Below are 24,004 nucleotides of genomic sequence, written 5' to 3' on the forward strand. Positions count from 1 at the left end.
GTAGAGGAACTTGAAGCTGCCTCTAAGCAACCCAGACACAGTAAATCATTACCACCATAAACCACAGAGCCAATAAAAAGCACAGCCTCACCCCACTATCAGAAGCAGAGGGAGAGGAGAAGAGGAGGAGCAGGGGGTATAGAAACAGATTCTCCCCATCTGGATTCATTACAGGAGAAAAAATAACTTCCCGCGGAAATACACACGAGTAAATGTACACACACACTCAGACGCATTCTGCAGCCATATAATCACAATCAAGAAAGGCTTGAACATTTCAAAGACAAACATGTTTTTTCCTGTGGTCTAATAAAATTAAAAGTCGATGCCTCAGATGCCGAGCTGGCCCTGGAGCTGCCTGGCAATTAGAGAGCAGTAAAAAAGGGAAATGAGAAAGGGAGTGAGGAGAGAGACACAGAACGAGAGAGGGGTGCGAGTCTTGATAGAAGGAGAGATGTGCTGAATTACTAGATTGGGACCATGTGAACTCCCTGAGGCAAAGCGATGCATGGGCAAAGGATTGGCGAGGAAGATTGGCGAGAGAGAAAGCGACTAACCAAAATGGATGAGGACAGCAGAGAGGAAATTGTTTATAGTGTTTTAAATATAAGTGATGGAGGACAAACTACTATACTCTGATCAGAAATAGCAGAAATGATCGTGCTTTTGCTTGTTTTTGGTACACATGTAAATCTTACTGGTCCTAATCTTTACTTAAAACGACAAATATCGATACACATTTTGATAAATTTAAAACCAGTAGAAAATTCCGATATGTTGATCCAGTGCAGTTTCTTGTACATTACTTCACACGGTCTTGTTCCACTCACAACCCTGGGCCTTTGCTTTAGAATGCCACCCCACCAAGCAGCAAACTGAATTAGGCTAACAGGAACTATAGACAATTGCCAGGATTCAACACTGTGGACTGAACTTCCACTGAACCTTACACTAACGGAACTCACTCTCTGACTGTCTATGTCTCCTGCCCAGCTCCCTCTCCAGTAGCAGTGATCAAAAAGGAGAAGACAACTCGAAGCAGTGTCTCCCTGTCCTGGCAGGAGCCAGAAAGACCCAACGGTATCATCCTTGACTATGAGATCAAATACTACGAAAAGGTTGGTTCAGTATATATCACTGTTAAAGTTTTCCTTGTGTGCATTTGCATCATAAAATGTGCCTCTCTAAGAGAAAAAATATCTAACCCTAACTCATTTGGGGGAGTACACCTAAGATGGGAAGATTGTAAGCATTCTCTAAACGTCTGGTAAGAATGATGCTAAATTCAGAAGATAAACGCACATGGCATAGTAATTCGTGAGCCGCTTGTGAATAGATTCTAGTATTTTATTATTTCAATCCAGCTGTGTCTCCAATTTAGGCATCAAAGAGAAATAAATACCCTGAAAACTGGTCACTTGAATTTCCTGAAAATATTTCTCACCAGGGGAATAGACTGAAAAGGTTTACTTACATTTCCACCTTTTTAGGTCCATGTAGTATATCCATCAGTCTTTCTCTAACATTTGGAAGCACATCCTGGACTTATTCTCTGGCCTAGTAGACTGAATTTCTGTGAAAATAATAAAATTTAACTCAACTCTAACCCTTCTAGTCTTTGTAAATGTTATTCGAACTAATGCGAGTTGTAGTTTTGGGTTTTCAGGTACAATTTAAGTTAATATAAATTAAAATAAAATGAAAATGTAGTTGTCGTTATGTTGTGCATAATGTTTTATTTTTACAATAAAAGAAATCTCTTCATCAGAAGACCTCCCTTTCCACCATGTTTTCTTTTTCATGTGACAATTTTTACATTCTTCCTTTCTTTTTGCTTCTCTTCTCTTTCTATCTATCCTTCCATCTCTCATGCTGCCCTCCTCTCTAGTCCACTCCTTAATGGAGACAAGTTTTATGGCAGACAGTAAATGCATCTGTGGGGTCCCTCATTCTTCTGTGAGGGAAATTAGTGCAGAACGAATTACACTGGCTTTCAGCACCAATGCTGGGCTATGGCTGACATTTGATGGTGAAATTAGCCGTGGATGCAAGTTTAATCACTCTGGCAGATTCAGTGTGTGTGTCTGTGTGTTTGTGTGTGTATATGTGTGTGTGTGTGCCCCAAATCAGTTTGCTTGAATGCCAACAGTGGCCCCTAATCTCTTGATTAGTAGGCTGACAGAAGCTGTTTCCTCTCTAAACTCTGGTCTCTGCTCAGCCATCCCTACCTAAGATGTTAAAACAAGGCCGGAAAACAGTGAGAGGAAAAGTTAATGAGTGATGCTGGGTCAGAGCTCACTGCAGGTCTTATTCTCAGCTGTGGTTTTCCAATTGCACACACATGCTCACTTATCACCAATGCACGCTCGTTCAAAAAGGACAGGAAAAATATGAGGGTGGAGCTAAAGTAAAGCATTTTGTAATAAAGCCTTCTGGGTATTTTGCTTGGTAACCGCATTATCTTTCAGGAAGTGCTGGAGACACAAACACGCATACCCACAAAGCAAGTTCCCATAGGATTCTCCTCACTAGACATACATACCCAGGGATTTTAAACCCCTGACAAAAGGCTCTTCCACGCAGAAGAGCAAACTTGGAGAATCATGGTAGATCCCAAGACGAATGCCAGACAGAGGCCTCTTCTTGTTGTAGGCACAGGGACACTGAGGGCAACTAGCATGCCAAGGATAAAGGCCACAGAAGGAGAAACACTGGAACACGAATTCCCCACACCAAGACCACACCATGACTCACTTATGAGACAGAAAGAGGCTTTTAGAGACACATGCACAGACACACAGATATAATTGCACATAGACATAAACAGGATGGTGAAACAGAACACAAAAACAGACTAAGATTAAAGAGATTAAAAGAGAGAGCTTTTACCAAGGAAGTGATGTTCAGGTTTACATCAACAGCCAGACTTTTTTTTCTTTTTTTTGCTGTGGTTTCCTGTCTGGATTTAAACAAGTTTAAAACAGACATTTGCAGTGAGAAGAATTCAGTAATCCAGTAGAAATTTACCAGCGACTCCAGCCTAGCATCTGTCACTGTAGAAACTGCAGTCATATCAAAAAATGCCGAGCATATAGTGCATAGAGTAATGGATCCTCAGTGGACCAACATTTTTTTGGGGGGGGGGTTAACCCACTGAAACCAGAAAGGAAAGTTATAAAATTACAGCCTTGTTGTTTTTGTTGGGTGATAAAATCAAATACTGTTTTATATAAACACTTCATAGTTTAATTTTGGACCATAACATATTTCACTGGTAAAATTTAAAAACAGGAGTTCTCTACTGGGATGTTAATGTGAGGCAAAACAAAAATGTTATTTGTCACAAGTCATTTCATCTCATATTGTGGGCTACCGCTCTAAATCCTGTGATTATTGGCCTTCCTAATGCACCAAATTGCAACGTATTTTCTGCTAACTGATAAAAATGTGTATTTTCCAGACATCTGTGTAAACTTAATAGACCACGTTACTTCAAGATAAAACCACGTGAAGCTAAGGCACTAAGTATAGTGTTAGCGGCTTGATTAAAAATAATCATATTCCTTTGATATCCAGTATTCAACAGATGTGAAATTTTATATATAACATAAGTGAAAAAAAGCACTGGATACAAAAAAGTGTTTTATTGCAGAATGGCAGGAATAATAATAAAAAGATAGATACTTTTTTTTAATCCCAAAAGTTGAGGTTAGCAGCAGCCAAAACCTAACAAAAACAAACCAAATAAAACCCAGAGCTGTAAAAAACATCGCAAATATTGTGTCAACATAGAACTGTTCTGAAAAGTAAAAAAAAAAAAAAACATTAAAGAGAGGCCTCAATAAATCACTATACATTGAGGAGCTTAAATCTAAAATGAATACTACCTGGGAAGGGTTATACCAGACAAACAAGCCAACTCATTATAATTAAATGAACCACAGCTAACCAGTTTTCTACCTCTGGCTTTGCTCACTTTGCTCTCGCTAGCACACTTGTAAAACTGATGGGTCAGAATGTCTGAATTGCAGGGGCTGCACATTTTATGTCCCATATTTGGGGATGGGGAGGTTTTGTAATAATCTTGGGAATTTCCAACTAGAAGGCTTCCCAGAAGAAGAGAGGTGTTTCATCTTTTGGAAATCCCATGGTAGCTCCATGCTCTCCGTGTCCGTTAAACAAGCTAAAGGGCAGACCGATAAGACAGTTCCTAGTGCACTTTGTGGAAATCAAATTTGTGCGAATACACTTTGCTAATTATTTTTGCGTGTTTTATCACTATAATCTAAAGAGCCGAGAGCCGAGAGAGAACTCCAGATAAAATTAATTTAGGCTGTTTATTTAGTCTTAGACAAAAGGGATTTTTACTAAAACAATTCACAAGACTTCTGCTGTACATCACCCATCTTAGGATCTGTATGTTTTTTTGCCTCTGTGTCTTGTGTGTGTGTGTTTAAGCTATAATTTACTGCAGCTTTGTTTATGTTATCAAAGCACAATTCAGCACTGAGACCATATTAAATCCTTACAGCGTTCTGGTGTTCAACACACAAAAAAGTACATGAAGGCTCATGCACAGAACAGAAAGTACACATGCACACCCACACATACACACATCTATCTATCTATCTATCTATCTATCTATCTATCTATCTATCTATCTATCTATCTATCTATCTATCTATCTATATATATATATATATATATATATATATATATATATATATATATATATATATATATATATATATATATACACACACACACACACACACACACAAAGATACTTGTGCCACACCTGTGTATGATTTTCAGGGGATGACATGCTGTCCTGAACAATGACAAGCTGTAAGAGATTTATAGCTGTGATGAAGGGTTGTTCCAGTGCAGGTCTGGTGTATCAGTTACTGCCTCACACACATGCCCGTTTTAAAAAGCTTTGTGCACCATAAAACTCTGATCTAGTCCATTAATAAGCATTAAGTTTCTTTGGGGGACTGAATTTTTACATGCCAGGGTCTTTGAAAAAAGAGAATATGACAGTGTCAGGAATTTTATAACATTGGCTACATTGCAAAACATGTAGCTCATTTTTAGGATCGCTGAAGTCATCCCTAATAGGTTGTCATTAATATTAACAAGTGGCCTTGTGCGGTTTTCCTCTTAATCCAAAGTTTGTTTTATACCAGAACTGGGTCAGCAATAATGTGCCTGCAGTCCTCTGTGGGCATGGACAAATCTAGCAAATTTTACTCAGGACAGTTGAAGGCTATAAAATACAGAACTGTGTGCACGTGTATTCTATTATACAATGAGATCTTGTTTTGTACCTCTGTAAGATGTACTCAGTGTTAATTAATTTCATAGAGTGCTACTTTCCACCATCCCACTTTTTCTCTGCCCTCTCTTTTCTTTCAGTTTGTTTTTTTTTTTCTCTCTTTTTTCTTTTCCTTCCACATCTGGAAACAATGTGTTGAATACAGACCTGGTGTGTAAATCCTCTTGTTGTTTTATCAGTGGAGATCAGTAGGAGAGAAGTCATAAAACGTAAGGGGAAAATTTATCAGATTTGCAAGAATGCTATCAAACTGTCTGGGATGTTTACGCATTTGCATCAGTACAAAAAGAGAGATACATGATTATACTATGGAAAACTTTATGTCTATATATATATATATATATATATATATATGTACACACATTGTATTCATTATTAGTTTACACTACTGCGTCTATAAATTACATAGTACTAAATCAGTATGTTAAATAAATATTTAATTCCTCAAAACGATTTGATTTCTCATCTGTCATCCTGTTTCTTTTTTCTCTTTTTTCTACAGGAGGAGCAGGAGACCAGCTACACAATCCTCCGTGCTCGAGGTTGTAATGTGACCCTGAATGGTTTGAAGCCCAACACTGCCTACTTACTTCAAATCAGAGCCCGTACCGCAGCAGGATATGGAGCCAGCAGCCCCACTTTCCAGTTCGAGACCAGCCCTGACTGTAAGCTCAGTAGAGATTAAAATGAAATTAAATTATATGATAGTCCATTAGCCTTTTACATACAATTTTTTATTTTGAATTGTGGGGTTATGAAACCTCTCTGGCAGGATGTGTGCATGTTAATTTTTTTTGTTGGAAGACCTTATGTCCAGTTGTGTAGCAGCTGTTTCAAACATGTTCGCTGACAAGAACAATTTTCTTTCCTTTCTTGCTGTTGGTGAAATTTAGATATTCATGCAGTAACTTTGGCAGAATTTCAGAAGTGAATTCAACCATCACATTTTTTATTGCAGCAAACATGCAAGTGCTTTGGGGAAAATGTGAAAATACTGCCCAAGATTTTTGCTTTACTTTGTGTCTGTTACACGCCTAAGTTGTTTCATTTAGCTGTTACTGTTCCATGGGATAAAAGCTGTGAAAGCACATTATTGTTTATATCAATTTTGCTGCCAAATATGTGTAAGTGTCTCTAGAGTGAGCTGAATCACCTTTACCTGCTCTTGTGGGAACTAAATACAATATCTTATTGAATCAAAGGTATATTTATTCTTGATGTGCATGCAGTACGTTGGAATAGGACTAGCAGGTAATTGAAGTTTGTATTGTGATGTGCTGTAATGTTAACAAAACAAAGTTAGCACTGCTTATTACTTGTTTCTTTCTGTCTTTCAGCAGCCTTCTCTATCTCAAGTGAAAGCAGCCAGGTTGTTTTGATTGCCATTTCTTCTGCCGTAGCCATCATCCTGCTCACTGTGCTTCTCTACGTCCTGATTAGCAGGTCTGTCCACCAATCACTTGCCTGGATTCTCGCCTTGAGCATTGTCTCCTTTAGTCACACCATCTGTACTCTCTCCTTTCAGTTGATTCTGTGTGCACTTTTCCAAAATGTACTTTCAAAAGCTTAGAAGAAACAAGTTAAATGATGTGCCATAAAAGAGGGCAAATTAAAAAACACCAGTTAATAACCAAAGGAACTTTTACCGCTGTGGTTTACAAGGTGTTTTAACCTTGTTGATGATTCCTTGTAATTGTAATGCTATCATTATTCATTAAATATTTGAGAACGTGTTCTAAATTTGTTCAAAGAAGTTCTTTTTAGAACAGCTTCGTCAGTTTTCTCAGGAAGTACACATTCTGATAGCCTGTATGGTCCTTTAAAGTCCAGATCTATACACACTTCAGCTGAAGTTGCTCTTGGCTTAGTTGCCACTCAATCAAAAAACATGAGCATCTTCAATAAATGGAATCTTTTCAGTGCGTTCATGCACAACACGGGCGTTTGAATGCCAATGTGAGCGCGGCTGAAGTTGGTGGTCAGCAGGTTTCAGGAAAGAGTATAAATCCACATCACATTATAAGACTTACTGATACTCTTTTGGGTTATAAGAGCCAGAAGTATATACACACAGACATAAGTATGCACACATGGATCTTGGTAGCATTTGGGCTGGGCTTGTGGGCGAATTTTTATTGAAGATGTGGCACTACTTCTGGTCTTTCTCTGTTTGCATTGGCAGGTTTTGTTGCCGGAGCAAATCCAAACATCCTGATGAAAAAAGACTGCATTTTGGCAATGGACACTGTAAGTACTGGACTTTGTTTATCTGAGAATTGGCTCTGTCTCTCCTTGCCGTACTTTACTAGTCACTGAATACAGATAGAACTAGCTAGTTACATAAAAGATAATTTGAGGGATGTTATTTGAATATGCATGTCCTTCTGAGAACCTTTTGACCAATAGCGGTTGTTTTAGAGTAGATATGTCAAAGCTTGAAGTGGATTTCCCCTTTAAGTTTAGATATATCTTTGTTTTTTCATACGAGAAGACAATAATCAAACAAGACCATGTTATGACCATGTTTTTGGCCCATTTAGAAACAAGTACTTGAGGCTTCATTTAAAAGGAGAACAAAATAACACGTTTTCCAAACCAGCCAAGTGAAGTGGCTAAATCTGCGCTTTAGTTTCTACTTTCCAAATAAAAAAGTTTCTTGATATTACTTCTACTATTAGAGTCAGTACTAAATAAATAGTAATTTAATTTTCTTTTCATGCTACTTCCTCATCCCTTTATTCCTTGTTTCTTCTCTCTTTCTGTCTTTACGAGATGTTATTTATTTGAAATAGTCCTACCTTTAAATTTGACCTAGGCTTCTAGAATTCCTCAGGGTACTGCCCACTGCTTCATGAGTAGTTTGGATGGGTCAAACCCAGAGCATAAATTTTAACACACAGGGACTACTAAAATACAGCTGTGTTACATATCTTCCCTTTGTTTTCAAGTTTATCATAAAATAAAACATATCTCTGAAACATAGTGTTTCTTAAACTTGATGTGTTATGAAGGGTATAATTCCTCTTTTTGTTATTGTTCCTCCATCAAATCTCAATAAGAGAGACTCTCTGGGGAAAGAGAAAAGAGGGAATTGTAAAAAAAACTCTTTCCATTAAAACAGCTAAAAGTGTCTTCATATCCATTTGATAAGTGACTGTTGCTTTAATGCATAATATATTAAGTGAGAAAATCTCAGCCCTGCCTGCTCCTTGAGGGAAATTCTTCACTAAAATTCAATCATTGAAATACTCAGGACTATATCGTCTTCATGGTTTTGGTTTCATTGTGCAGGGTTAGTTGGATCTTTTGCCACCCTGTGTGTTTCCTAGACTCCTCTGAAAGTGCAATATTACTGTAAGCTGTGCTATTTTGGAGTTTTTAACTAGTTGGTAACCAATGCAACTTTCCTGTGCTGCTGCAGTGCGTCTGCCAGGGATCAGAACCTATGTGGACCCCCACACATATGAGGACCCGAGCCAGGCTGTGCACGAATTTGCCAAGGAACTGGATGCCTCCTGCATTGCCATAGATAAAGTGGTGGGAGCAGGTGAGAATAGGCAAAGGAAAGTGTATGGCCAGATGCTGCTGCTTGTATAGATTCCATATAGGTTTGGCAACTTTGCAAAAAATTCATGTCATTTCTAATATTTTCAAAACAATAATCAAAATGAGCTTGGTGGGATACATAAAAAAAGGGAAATCAAAAAAGACTTTTCCCACTTTCGTATCAGTTACTTCCTTTTACTTTTGCACTCTTTCATGCTCTATTTAAATGACAAAGACAAACCAAGTGCACAACCACTTTAAGGAAAATGGAGTATATACAGAGCTCCTATACATCTATATTTTCATAGCAGTGAGCTAGTTATCTATGCGTCATGCTGCACAGCCGGGAATGAGAAAGCATTCTGTGCCCCAGCTTGATGTCTCTTCTTTCCAGCCCTCACCTAGGATGGAGGGAAAGGTGGTGAAATGAGAAAACCTTCAGTTGGTTCATGTCTCCTTTAACCCTTTCTTTCCTTCCTTTATTTTTCTTTCCATTTTCCATAGCTTATGCTCAAGTTCGTAACTCCCGATGTACAGTAATTGCAATAGTAATTGAAGCCTTGTCTCCTCTTTTCCTCTCCACTCATGTACTCCCTGATAACTTGAGCAGGAGTGCAGACGGGAGGGTAATGCATTATGATTCATGTCGAGTGCAGTCAGAATAGATGGAGACTAAAGCACACAGCACATAACAGCAGACTGGTCTCCAGAGTCCCACCGGCCCTTCACACTGTAAAACTGTCAGGACAGCCTGAGAGTCTATTACCTGAGTATACACTGGACTCACACTCTGCAGTGCTAACCACAATATATTTTTCATACATAGCAGACACAAAGCACAATGATTTTCACAGGGCTGCAATGGTACATAGGAGATAACTGTTTATATATTAAAACCACATATAAAAAACAAAATCAGCTGCTCTCTTTTAATATAATAAAAAATGTGGTACACATTTGTCCACAGTTCACTGTGGCTGTCATTTTGATTTTACACAAGCATGAACTTCTTCAAATCTGCATGACCATTTGCAAGAAATGCACACAAACTAATGTCCATACTTCATTTAATATTATTAAATACATGCAATTTGATGTTTGAGGCATGAAAAGTGAAACAGCAGTGAAACATAATCTATCGAAAATGCAAATAGATGAAGAGTAGCTCCAATTTATCATCATTCTAAACCAGTATTAGCTGACTAATACCTTAACCCATAGTCGATTTACAGCAGAAAAGTCTATACTGTACTATACATTTTTAATGTGTACAGTGCACAGCTGATTCAAAGTGTATTTATTTTAGTGTTCTTCCATAGTAACACAAAGAAGGGAGAGTGCAACTTTGAGAACAAGTTCTGGACAATATAAATAAAATGACAAGTTGACAGGGTGATTACCAGAGGTGGGACCAAGTCATTGTCTTGCAAGTCTCAAGTAAGTCTCAAGTCTTTATCCTCAAGTCTCAAGTCAAGTCTCAAGTAATGTCAGGCAAGTCAGAGTCGAGTCTCAAGTCACTGGTGTAAAAGTCCGAGTCAAGTCACAAGTCTGAAACTTTGAATTTCAAGTCCTTTCGAGTCTTTAAAAAAAAAAACGAAAAAATAATGTTGCAGTTATGCTAAATGTAAATATTAGACCATGTAATTTTAAAATCTGTGTTTTTCTCAACACATGACAAAATAGTGAACTTAGAAAATATACACAAATTGTGAAATTGCACCTCTTTAAAATGCAGCTCAATTAAACCTAGCTCCAAGAATAATTTTCACCGACAGTTCTGAGATACGCTGCATGTTATTCTTGGATGCGGTTGTAGGGCCAGCTTTAAAATCGCATGACAAAAATATCATACACATTAAAAAAAACTGTATCACCAACGTAGCCTGGACAACATTTGCTAGTTAGATGAAGTCAGCTATCTCATCTTAGCATATTTATTTCAATTCAATTCAATTCAATTCAATCTTAATTGGCAGACTTCATGTCCATAAAAACAAGACAAAAAAAAAAAAAAAAAAAACACACACACACACACAACACTCCCCCCCCCCAACACAAGGTATACACCATTAAATATATATATGTATATAAATAAGTATCTAAAACATTTGTAAAAATATAAAACCATAATATACATAAAACACAATTACTTAAAATAAATCAATAAATACACAAACACTTTAACCAGTGCTTTCTGAGACTGGATGAGTAACGGGAACCACTCACTGTCGGATCTGTGAGTGCTAAAATTATACTGTTACTCGAACCATCCAGTCGTTCTCTAAAATTGAACATTAGCTTCCTTAAAAGTGCTTTAAAAGTCCAAACACCCACAGCTACAAACATCTGGCTGGCACTACCACTTCTAGGTATCCTGCAAAGGATTCTCATCGCATCATTATATGCAACATGCAGCTTCTGCATGCTACATTGTTTGTAGGATGACCACAAGGGGGCAGTATATAGCGGTGTGCAATACGCTTTAAACAAAGCCACTTTAACTGGAAGTGAACAAAAGCTGAATTTGCGTGCAATAGTATTTGCCTGCACATAGAGCTTACACCGTTGTCTGTATATGTCATCATCATCATTCATTTGCTCAGTAATAAAGTGACCGAGGTATTTCACCTTTTTATGAACTTCAAGAGTTTTTTGTGCCAGTTTAAACAAAGGGAAATTTAGCTGTTTATCCTGCTTGGTTCTACATATCAAAACAGCACTTTTAGCAGCATTGTACTCAATGTCATATTGCACACCATATTCAGTACAGACATTAAGAAGATCCTGTAACCCAGCACTGCTTGGACTAAAAACAACCAGGTCATCTGCATACATAAGATGATTTATCAGTGCTTTACCTAATATACACCCAGTGTTACAGGCTCTCAGTTGTATGGACAAATCATCAACATACAAATTAAATAAAATTGGAGACAAAATCCCACCCCGTCTAACACCATTGCTGACACCAAAGGGGGCAGAAATACTGCTTCCCCATTTAACCTTCATGTTCTGATGAGCGTACCAGTAAGAGAGAATCCTCACGATGTATTGAGGAACTCCCCATCTCTTCATTTTATCAAAAAGTTTTCTGTGGTTCACTCGATCAAAAGCCTTAGAGGCATCAATGAAAGACATGAGGACAGATGAATTTTTAGCCCTGTACAAACTGACTATTTCCTTGAGTGCATATATGCACATGTCAGTGCCGTGCTTTGGTTTAAAGCCAAACTGATTATCCAGAGAAGAGATGAACACACTAACTCTGTCAAACAAGATTCTTTCTAACACCTTAGATAAAATACTGGCTAGTGCAATTGGCCTGTAATTATCCAAGCAGCTCACTTTTGCAGCTTTGTCCTTCATAACTGGTACCAGTAAAATACACAGCATTGAGTCTGGTAATATGCCATGAATCATAAACCCAGTGAAACAGAGTGCTAAAAGAGGAGCTAGCCTTACACTAGCATGTTTTAAATGTTCTGCAGTGATGTGATCCAAACCAGAGGATTTATTATCAGACAACCTATGAATGGCTTCATATACTTCATGTGTCCTTACACTTATTGTGTCATTACTCATGTCAAGATTGTCCTCATATGGTTCACTTTTTATACAGTTAAACAACGCACTGTAATGCTGTCTCCATAATGCTGCAATGTTATCTGCCCCAGAAACACCTTCAACAGTTGATGGTAGAGATGGTTTACAGTTATTAAGAGCTTTCACCTCTTTCCAAAAATCTGCCGTATTATTACACAGCATTTTCCTGGCCAAAGAATCTGCTCTTAGCATTTGCTCATTTTTAGTTATAAAGCGAACAGCGTACTTATATCTGGCATTCGCACATTTTTTCTGTTCAAATTCTGGGCCTTGTTTAGGTCTTCCAGCCATGGCCCAACATTTATAAGCTATGCGAGCTTCATCATGGTACATGGATACATGTTCTTTCCAGCCAGGTCTGATGTTAGGTTTCTTATGCTTATATTGTTTATCAAGCAGTGTGCCACTTTTATACAGAGCAGTCACTATATCATCATACATGGAGCAGAGTAAATGTTTATGCACAGCATTCTTACAGTTGACATCTTTGCACAAAATAGCTTCTTTATTTATATGCATATTAATAATCATACGGTTCTTGGAGTGAGTGCATACACTCATGAAGTTTAGTAACTTCCGGTCACTGCAACAAGCCCAGGTACAGTTTACCGACGGATGGGTGCAGGACCTTGAAATGCACCGTGTAGAACGAAAGACCATCGTACGTATCATAAGTTTACCAATCTCACAAATCGTCGTCATAAATACACATTCCTTAACCGTTTATTAATATAACCTTTGAGCTCAACGGTAATTAATTAGTAGTGGAAATAATTTCTGGTTCATCACAGAAATGTAGCAGTGACAACAATACTGTATGCTGTAATCGTACTGGGCAATTAGTGATACAAAAAAACCTGTTTTATCCTGTGAATAAAAGTATATGTTTTTGTCAATGTACCATAATAACATAAGCGAAACGCAATATTGTGTCAGGACAATTCACTATTTATGCACAATAAATAAAGGAGCATAGCGCCACAATTTCTGTTCAGCGCCAGACTTGCTTGTAACCTATATCACCAATTATGTTATGAAAATGACGCATTAACTACAACAGCAGACTGACCTTTGTGTAAATGCTTGGAGCAGACTAACCTGTGAGCTGGAGTGTTCTGGGACGTTATATTTGATCTTTGAATGGCTGCAATCCAGGCCACCCGTCGCGTGTTTGTTACTTCGGAAACATGGCTCGAACAATTTCTCTTCAACGACGTAATCCGATAACAACCGATCTCTTTACCCGTCGGCTTCCCGTGGCTGTCATGCGACCGGCTATTGCAGTTAATAATACAACAGCTTCTTGACATTTTTGTGTTTCTTTTTATCGCTGTGTGACTGATTTTAATTGAAAGCCTGCGTGCACTAGTACCGCTTGCCACGAGTTCCCAGAATCCTTTGCGGTTCTACCCGTGAATGACGTCACATTTTCAATCTCTATATAATATGCATGTTAAATTTTATATTTGGGGTAAAATATCAAGTCTTTTCAAGTAAACCGGTTCAAGTCCAATTCAAGTCCCAAGTCATTGATGTAAAAGTCCAAGTCAAGTCACAAGTCTTAGAACATTTTTTCAAGTCAAGTCTAAAGTCATAAAATTAATGACTCGAGTCTGACTCGAGTCCAAGTCATGTGACTCGAGTCCACACCTCTGGTGATTACTTTTGAAAAGCAACTTAGTAGTTCAGAGCAGTTTAATTTTAGAAAGATGGACAGAAAATCCCTGAAAGATTTTCAGATAAAAGCCAGAAACCTTATATGAGAAAACCATAAATTTACAGATCCAAATGTGAGATGAGAGGAGAAGAAAGGGGACTTTGGCCTGCTCTTGCTAATCTATTTTAACTTCATAAAATGTGAACCGAACACCAGAGGTGAACATTAAAGCTCCAGCCATGATGTAAACATTTTTGTCCGTCAGCTTCAATGCACCCTGCCACCCATCTGTGTGATTTTTATAAAGCCACATAAGCACTCTGAACAATATACAACATACCTTCTCTTTCTCCATTCCTGCCTCAACTCCATCTGTCTTCATTAAACACGTTAAAGGGACTTTGATCCTCTTGCCAATCGGTGATTGTGTGTTAAAAGACATGAAACACATGCTCCACTCTGCTTACATGGGTTAGACTTTAACATCAAAGTGAGATACCTAGCTCTACTCATAACAGGAAAGGAACGAGTGTCCCTAATCAAGCCTTATTAGACGAAGATCTTCTTTCTCTGAGTGACCACATAAAAAGGTGCCTTGGCTTGACTTGCCTGTCCACTGCTCAGGACAACAGGTGCAAAGCAGAGAAGGAAAGAACAGGGATGGTCTGGGTATTTAGACAGGTTATAATTATTCAGGCTTAAGTCCTTCCAGATGCCATTGCTTCAAGTCCAGGATTTGACCCATGCTCTCTGATCCAGAGCAGCTATGGGACATGATTGTACTGGATGAAGAGTGAGATCTGCATATCTTAGTTCTGACATCACCATTCTTGAGCACACTCAGCATGCATGTACGTTCTGTTCAAACACCTACATTCAGTACACACACACACACATACACACACATATATATATATACACACACATATACACACACCCCTCATCTTCTGCAGTCCAGCCAAAACTCTGTCTCCAGGACTGCCTTTGAAGTGGCCAGCATACCTACAAAACTTACAGTACCTTCTGGATAGCTCCCCATTGCATGCACATACTTACAAGTAGTAACTGAAATTCATGCATCCCCTCACCAGCGAAGAATGCTAATTGAGCTCTCCCCGAGTGGATGTTAAGTCATTTTGTGTTTTAATTCGACATATAAATGAAGCTGAAAAGTTGTATTGGTGTCTATTCACTTTGTTATTTTGGCTATGGGTACACGCTATGCATTAATCAGGAAATGCTGTTTTTTGTCCAACATCAACCAAAGCATTTCCTGATTAATTGGAGTTAAGTTATTACAGATGGAAATTTTAAGATCCTTCATGATCTGCAGCTTTGTCTGAATGAATCACTGACAGGCAGCTGTAAAAATCACATGTTGTAACACCTTAAAACACATCTGAACCCCTGTTGTACATCAGAGCAGTCAGGATTTTCTGACTCATGCTATGCTAGATGCTGGGCTCTCAGTTGTGAAGCTGACCTAGCCGTAGGTTTAAGGAGTATCAGCATGCAACCTGTCTTTGTGGTTTTACTGCTGATCATGTACTCTGGTACAAGAGAGCTAGTTAAGTTAGCCATATTCACTCCAAAATGCTTTTCATGGCAATGTCATAGACATCATACATAAAACTTGCCTTTATTTTATCTTTAGGTGAATTTGGAGAAGTCTGCAGTGGTCGCCTGAAGTTGCCCAGCAAAAAGGAGATCTGCGTGGCCATCAAAACTCTCAAAGGTGGATATACAGACAAACAGAGGCGGGACTTCCTTTCTGAGGCATCAATCATGGGACAGTTTGACCACCCTAACATCATCAGGCTGGAGGGGGTGGTAACACGCAGTAAGTTCCACGACAAACTGAAGAGAATTGAATTACCAGGTGCTATTTTGATAATTATATGTTACTCTGGTTCTTGGAGAATATTAATCTATGAAGCACTTACTTTTTCAGAAGCATGATGTTTCAGAGAACACAACAAATTTTAGTCACATTCCATAAGAGAGCAGGCTTCTCCTGAGAGTCTTTTTACCGATTCCGGATTTGCAGTTGTCTTTGACAAATGGCTCTAAAGTGGCCGACACTTCTGTGAAAGAGCAAAGGAGTTTTATTGAGTTGCCGTGGTGTAAATCTCTGCAGATCAATGTGCTCTGATCAAAGCCTGTGTCCAAAGCAGGCATAAATCCATAAATCCATATCTCTGACTAGCTTCCCTCTGGGCCTCTTTATAAGACTATCATTAGCACACAGAAGGCCTCTTTAAAATGGAATGACTGCAGAAAAGGGAAATAATGAGTCTGAACTTTGTCGCAAAGAAACAGTCCTGGCCTCTATATTTCCCTGCGGCACTTGGCTTGTTAAGTAGTTCTGCCAGTATTGTTATTCTAAAGAGTAGAATAAAATACCAAGTGAACTTGCCTTCTCTTTATTATTCTGGATTTTAGGTTCTTCTGTTCCGTCTCATTTGTTCTTTGCTTCCTCGTCTCCACCTTGTCTTACATCAACTTGTTTTACCTACTTCCCTAACTTATCTTCTTAGCAACTTACTGCCGTGACTTGTAATCAAAAACTGCCCAGTCTTACAATGTAATGTAATTTCCAAACAGCAATGAACTGGGCATGTAAACCATATTGTTCTGATTATGCTTCATCTCTACAAAGAAAGAAGGAAAAAAAGAAAAAAGAAGGGAAGGAAAGGAGGGAGGGAAGGAATGAAGGATGGAAGGAAAGTAGAAAAAAGAAAGGAGGGATGGAACGCCAAAAGAAACAAAGGAAACAAGGAAAGAATGATAGAAGGCAGGAAACAGGAGGGAAGGAAAGAAGCAAAAAAGAAGTTAAGAAAGGAACAAGAGAAGGAACAAAGGGAGAAAGAAAGTAATGACAGTAGAATCAAATAAATAAATAAACAAACAATAGAAAGGATGGAAGGAAGGGAGGAAGGATGGAAAAATTGAAAAACACAAAGAAATAACACAAAGGAAGCAGGAAGGAAGGAGGGATGAAGGACAAAACAATAGAAGGAAGACAGAACAACACCAGTTAATATCTTATAACATATCATTTTGAGTCAACAGTGGCACAAATTATGCTACTAAACTGTCACTTATGCAGTTTTTGTAGGAGAAACTTGTTAAACATGCTAATACGCATGTATTTGTAAAATAATGTCAGTAAATAAGGTCAAATAATAGAAAACAGTAACCAGAACAACAGAAGCTAATCATACTCCTTCATCCAGTTTTGTCTCTTTTAGAATAATTTTTCAGTTAGAACGTACGGCATGGTTCTGCACTGTACTGATGAATGAAATCAGTCCACTCTGAAAGTGAAAGTCTGTGTGTGTGTGTGCATGTGTGTGATCCCTCATCACACATTGTTTGCCTAATACATCTTAAACCACTCTTCCTGTTAATGTCCGACCTGTGAGAAATGCTGCAATAACACAAGACTGCGGTTTCATTTGCTGGTTTGAGACTAATAGGGGAGGCCCCAAATTCACTACTTCGCACATGACATTTGGAGAGATGCCCTGAGCACATGTGCATAAGTAGGAGCAGCATGAGTGCAGGGCATAGTTTTAGGAGGTCCATTTGATATGCTCCCACACACAGACACACACCTACACACACACAAACACACACACAAATGCACGCTGCTGTCGGGTGATTTATTAAGCTGCTCCTGTTAATTCTTAATAATCCTGAGACTTTCACACCCCATTTACCTTGCTGCTGCTTTTGGCTGATCCACAGGCTGCATATTTGCAGGAGCACACACACACGCGCACACATGCACACTTCTTGCTCAAGTTCATACATCCACACTTGCACACATACAAGTACACTCACACTTGGGTCCGCAGAACAAAGGGGCTTGGGGGCCTTTATCTTTGTTGCCAATGTTGAAAGTAGAGAGAAAGAGGGGAAAGGAAGGGGCGGAGGACAGGAGGGAGGACCGGGTGTGTGCATGCCTGTCTGCAACTATAAAAGCAGTTCTCTGTTAAACTGAACAATCCATCACAGCCTTTTTGGGACAGGGTGTGGGTGGAGGGTGTTGTACTGGTCCTGTGACGGTGTTTAAATGATGAGAGATTTTTGCTAAGTGAAATTGGTGCAACTTTCCTGAGACATGCTGTTCTGTGAGTTTAATCTCCCCCTTTTTTTTAAAAAAAGGTTTATTTTTATTTTGTCAACGTCACATTTTTAGCTACGCTTACTCTGGTAAGATGTAAATAAACAGAATCAGTTGAAATAGATTCAAAATCTTTCAGAGTCATTTCAAGCTGAAATTGACAACATCTGTTTTGTTTAAATGTGCTGTGATAAAGAAAATGAATTACCAGTGCAATGCAGATTCATGAAACGGCCCTTTTCTTAAAATTTCCATTGAGTTTAATAGATTTGCTTCTTTTCGCAACTAATTCCATCACCCTCTCCCTTCAGCCTGCGCGATTCCTGAAAAAAAGTCCCTTTCTTTCCAGATGTGGGGTTGGTTCACATTAATACATGCAAGAGGGATGGAGATGAGAGGGAGGGATGGGGTGATGGGGAAAGAGAGGCAGGTATGATAGAGAAAAGGTAGGTCAGGAATGAAAGAGGAGGGAGCAGGGCACATTAATCAGAATAAAAAATGGAAAAGAAGAATATGGCTGGTGGTAAGTCAAGAGTGAAGCTGAGAGAACAAAGCCATCTGGGGCACAAACAAGTCCTGACACGGATGCTGTTCATTTAACCATGGCTGATTTAAAGCTTTCTTAAAGAGTTTTTTCCCCCCCTTTCCCCCCTCTGTAATAAACTTTGTGCTGGCCACAGTCTGATCAGGTACAGATGATAGCAGGCAGCATGGATTTACAGCCAGATCTTCCACAGAAATAAAGATGTCACACTCTGACAGGTGACCTGCTGGGACCCTAAAACTATGACTAGGATCATTTCATTCTGGTGTGTGTGGGCGTGTGTGTATGTAGGCGTGCATGTGAGTGTAACTGAGAGAAAAGAGAGTACGTTCAGCCTGGTCACTCTCAGGGTCTGTGTACGTCTGTTTAATGTCGAAGTACAGCTCTTAATGTCCACTCATTATTATTTTTGCTTGTTTCAGAGAATAAATCTAAAATCAATACAATACTGGCACAAAAGAGGGTTTTCTTTCGTTGTTTTTTTTATATAAGTATTCAGGATGTTATTGCACTACATTTTTTTAGTCCTGTTGCTGGTATGATATGGGAATTTATTGAAATCTTCCTGTTGTAGGTAAACCTGTCATGATCGTCACCGAGTACATGGAAAATGGATCTCTTGACAGCTTCTTAAGAGTGAGTAATAATTAAAAACACACTTATGAAATTTTAATGCACTGAAAACCCAAACCAGTTTTGCAATGAACGATTAATGGCTAGTTGAAAATTAAGAAACATTCAATGTCAGCTTTGTCATAGGTTCTTATTTTATAATTTATGTAAGTATTATTTATATTTTATATATGAAACGAATTAGGACAGTCAGCTAATATAGTAAGTTTTAACACTACACTATAACACATTGCACTGTATACACTATAAAGTACCTGAGATATGCTGGCTTTAGCAGATTTCTTTCAGCTGTACTCTTCTTACACCTTGTCAGCGAACAAAATATTTTGAACTGCTCTTTCAGCCAGGACTGAATGTGATTCTTGCCATGCCTCAGTCTCTTACAGAGAAATTGACCTGCCTTACTGAAATTACCCAAAGCACGGCAGCCAAGCCGCAACACTGGCATGAAAGCATGTGTACTAATGCCTGTTTTAGCCTTTTTCCACATGCGTCTGCAACACACATAGACAAATCCAGGACGTGTAGCTGTTGTCTGCCGACGTTTTGACAGAGGCCTGCACTTCATCATTGAAAATGTGTCATAAACACACAAGCACGCACACGGAAATTCATAGCTTTGCGCTTTAGCTTATGTCTGTGTTATGAATCTACAAAGCTTTGAAGTGACTAAACCAGGTGTCCTGGCCACTAATGGTTCAAAATGAAGTGGAAGGTCTGGTTGGTTTTTAGAGAAAAACATACTTATCATACACTCAGAATAAGCCATTTCATGTGAAAATAAATCTTTATCAATGTAAACAGACAAGCCATACTAGCTAAAACGAGCCTAATGAAAGCCTATTGATAGATAGTTTAGATAGATAGGTGGTGGTCAGAGGGCCCGGTGTCCGGCAGCCTCGCCTCTGTCAGTGCGCCCCAGGGCAGCTGTGGCTACATGTAGCTTGCCATCACCAGTGTGTGAATGTGTGTGTGAATGGGTGAATGGCTGAATGTAGTGTGAAGCGCTTTGGGGTCTTAGGGACTGAGTAAAGCGCTATACAAATGCAGGCCATTTACCATAGTTTTGAACGAAAAATGTAAAAGTTACTTCAAAAACTGTGACCATGCACAACAACACAGACACATAAACCATAGGATAAGAGTATTTATGCTCAAATTCTGAATGGAATGAATTTGACAATGCAGGGCAACAGAAGATACAAAGAGCAGCAAGAACAGACAAAATGAAAGCGCTATGGATAATGAGCACAAAAAAAAATTCATATGGCTCTCCTCATGTTTCCTCAGTTTATATTTATCTCATATTCAGATAGTAGCAGCAGATCATAGAACATATATGCCTAGTTATGAACTCTTGCCAGTTTGAATCAGTGTAAACACCGCTGCTTGCCAATGCAAACAATAAAATGTGCTTTGTGTTTACATCTCACCCACTATATGTTTGACTGCTGCAACTCAACACCTGGCAAACATTTGGCTATAAAAATCCATTGGATAATGTGCCATGAAAATGCATTATATCCCTTTTTTCCACATGATATGATTTTCTGATGAATATACAGCATTCAAATATATATATGTGGATGCCAGTGTTCATATTGTCTATGTGTGTCATCACATATGTAGCATATGAAAACTGCTCCACAATAACAGCAGTGATTTATTTAAAAAAGAAATTCATTTTTATGGTCTAATCCTTATTTCCATACATTACTCTGTATTTGGCTCTGGGATTTCATAGTTGAAACGAAAGATGAGGTACATAATGTCAAAGGTGATTTTTAAAGGTTAATGAAAATCTTGTGGACAGTAATGCAGAAAAGTTTCATTTTATGCAAATACCCCAAAAGGTCAGATTCCCTTTGTGTACTATATAATGTATGTTAACGTGTAACATAAAGGGAAAAGCACGCTTTTCTTTCTATAATTATTTCTTTTATCTCCCTTTTTAGAAACATGATGCCCAGTTCACAGGAATCCAGTTGGTTGGCATGCTGCGCGGTATTGCTTCAGGCATGAAGTATCTGTCAGACATGGGTTACGTTCATAGAGACTTGGCCGCTCGAAACATTTTGGTCAACAGCAATCTGGTGTGTAAAGTGTCAGACTTTGGCTTGTCCCGGGTGCTGGAGGATGACCCGGAGGCTGCTTACACAACTAGGGTGAGTTGGAATACAAATACAAATAAAACATTTAAAGACAACACTGTTTTATATCAATTCTATATATATCCTCTCCAGCAAAAATAATCCCCCCACCAAAAAGCAACACACTCCATCCTCTTCCGGTCTTTGTCTTTGTTTTTGTCATCACACATACACAGATACTGTGCACCTGTTCCCCTCACATATCACAGCAAGGGTGAACGACACATAAAAAACTAGTTGTTAAAGGGCAGACATAAATCCACATATCCTAAACTGGAAGGTCATAGGGAAGACCATTAAAGCCCCATGTGCCATAAGACGATGCGTCTCATTGAGAAGAATATTGTTGGGCTTTGCCACTGTCATTTGCTTTCATGATGTATATGACAGAGGTTTTTACTTCTTAGATTGAACTTTTTTCAGATAACTCTTTGAGGTATCCTGCATAATCTGTTGGTGCAACAATGGCAGGAACTGCCTCTTGAGGCTGCTAGCTAGTAGAGAAGGCATCTACTGACCAGATCTATTGGGCTGATTACAACTTATAAAAGCCGTTTGACATGGTAATAAATTCTGAATTGGTTGCTTTTTGGTGATACACAGAAGTTGATAAAGTTCATCCTTTAGGAGGAAAAGCACCGATACTTTCAAAAAGTATCATGTCTCGCTTTTAGAGGCATAGGCACACATGCCAAGAAGACAATTTCAGACATTTACAGTGCTTCTTACGATGATGGAAAATCTGTGTTTCAACTTACCTTGGAAATCCACTTAGGATACTTCCCATAACAATGTAATAATAGCACATAGGCAATGGAAAATTAGTATTATGAGAAAGATCATAAAAATGGAATCCTACAGATGGTCTCCCAGTAAGTTTGGGCAATTCAATTTTTCAGAAAGAAGTGTATGCATGTAATTAGATTTGCACACCTGTGGTGAGAGAAGCTCTAATTGCTCTGTTTGTGTCTTTGCATCTCTACATCCTGAAGAAGCATAACCTGGTATGCATTCATGTATTTTTTATGTCATTAGCCCTGTGAAATAAAGGCCCTTGATTGCTTTTTCAAACCTACCTTGAGTACCAGAACCTGGATGTTTTATGCCATTTATTGATTTATTGATTTCTTTCCACCATTTCCATTAAAGTTAAAAAACAAAAAATATTGTAAAAGCATTTTTTATTTGCCTTAGCATTAGATGCTCAAATTGAAACACACCCAGTAGGCAAATTATGATCCAGACACTGATCTTAACCGTTGGAAGTGTGTGCGTGTGTGGCCATTCTCAACTGAGGAATCTGTGGTCTTAACCGTGCGTGCAGCCTTTTAGACAGAGTATAATTTTCTGGCTGAGAATGGCTTGTCAAATAAACAGTCAATGTGCCGTTTGCCTTTCTCCCAGAAATTCATAATCTGAAATAATGAGACAGAATAATAAACTCTGCCGCATTAAAGTAACTGACAATGCTAGCACATGTGGGCTTCAGTGGATTTTTTTCTCTCCACTTCTTTAGTCATTGTTTTTTAGGAAAAAATCAAAAGTTTGTGGTCGTATGTGCATGTTTACATGCATGTGCGTCCCACGTTTAAGGGTATTTCTGCACATTTTAGACTTTAATATCTTTGTGCAGCAGCTGGGTATAGTATAAGTGCAAGAGCAGAGTGTATTTTCTTGTTTGTATTTATAAAGTGTTTCTTTGTAAACTGCTTTATGTGTGCTGCCATTTGTTGGCTGTCTGCATTTCATTCTCACATACATTCCCCATTATTTCCATAACTTCAGTATGGAAATAGTAATAGAGGAATGTAAAGTTTAGAGTGTGACTGCACAGCATTGGGCAAAACCCAACTGATTGGGCCAAGGTTTCTGTTAACTTTGGCTACCATCAGCCTCCTACCCTATGATCCATTTTGTTCATCTGTCTTGATTTTTAGCTAAAATGACAAATACAGCTACACACTGTAGTATGGGGTTATCCAGGACACCTTGGATTACAATTTGATGAATGGGTTTTTCTTTCTGGCTTCAACTTTCTTTAAGACTGATGATAATCCATTTTGATTAAATCTTAATATAATGTGTTTTGTTACAATAAAGTTCAATGTCCCCTTATGTGACAATTTTAAAGTCTTTTTTAGAAGTCTTAGACTTTTTTTTGCCAGTCTGGGAAAACAAATTAATTAAAGACAATGAAATGAAAGTGAAAGGTAAAAAAAAAGCTTATGCATGGTTCACCTTTCTGTGATGAAACATGGACTTTAGACTCTTCCAGACCAGACTGGAAAAAATAATAAAAATATTATTTTTACAATTGTTACAGTTTTGAATCTGAAGCTGTGATCTCAAACCTTAAATCCAAACCACGAAGACCACCAGGATTTAGGGGTTTCAGAACACCCTA

General features: G+C 38.5%; 1 protein-coding gene across 3 annotated transcripts in view; it reads left to right on the top strand.

Annotated features, from left to right (window-relative positions):
• The window catches only part of epha3 (eph receptor A3), a 93,333-nt gene that overhangs the window by 58,026 nt on the left and 11,303 nt on the right, over nt 1-24,004 (top strand). For 2 of the 3 annotated variants that reach the window (XM_085249372.1, XM_085249370.1), the window contains exons 6-13: nt 994-1,118; nt 5,841-6,003; nt 6,676-6,781; nt 7,521-7,585; nt 8,760-8,885; nt 15,799-15,984; nt 19,392-19,453; nt 21,406-21,615. In XM_085249372.1, coding sequence (XP_085105498.1) covers nt 994-1,118; nt 5,841-6,003; nt 6,676-6,781; nt 7,521-7,585; nt 8,760-8,885; nt 15,799-15,984; nt 19,392-19,453; nt 21,406-21,615 — 1,043 coding nt within the window. The remainder of the gene's footprint in view (nt 1-993; nt 1,119-5,840; nt 6,004-6,675; nt 6,782-7,520; nt 7,586-8,759; nt 8,886-15,798; nt 15,985-19,391; nt 19,454-21,405; nt 21,616-24,004) is intronic. The other variant, XM_085249371.1, reaches the window with a different exon arrangement.

Source organism: Mchenga conophoros, linkage group LG16, assembly GCF_057382185.1.
Source record: "Mchenga conophoros isolate Kocher_MC1m ecotype Shallow Benthic linkage group LG16, M_conophoros_male_GT1.1, whole genome shotgun sequence".
NCBI lineage: Eukaryota > Metazoa > Chordata > Actinopteri > Cichliformes > Cichlidae > Mchenga > Mchenga conophoros.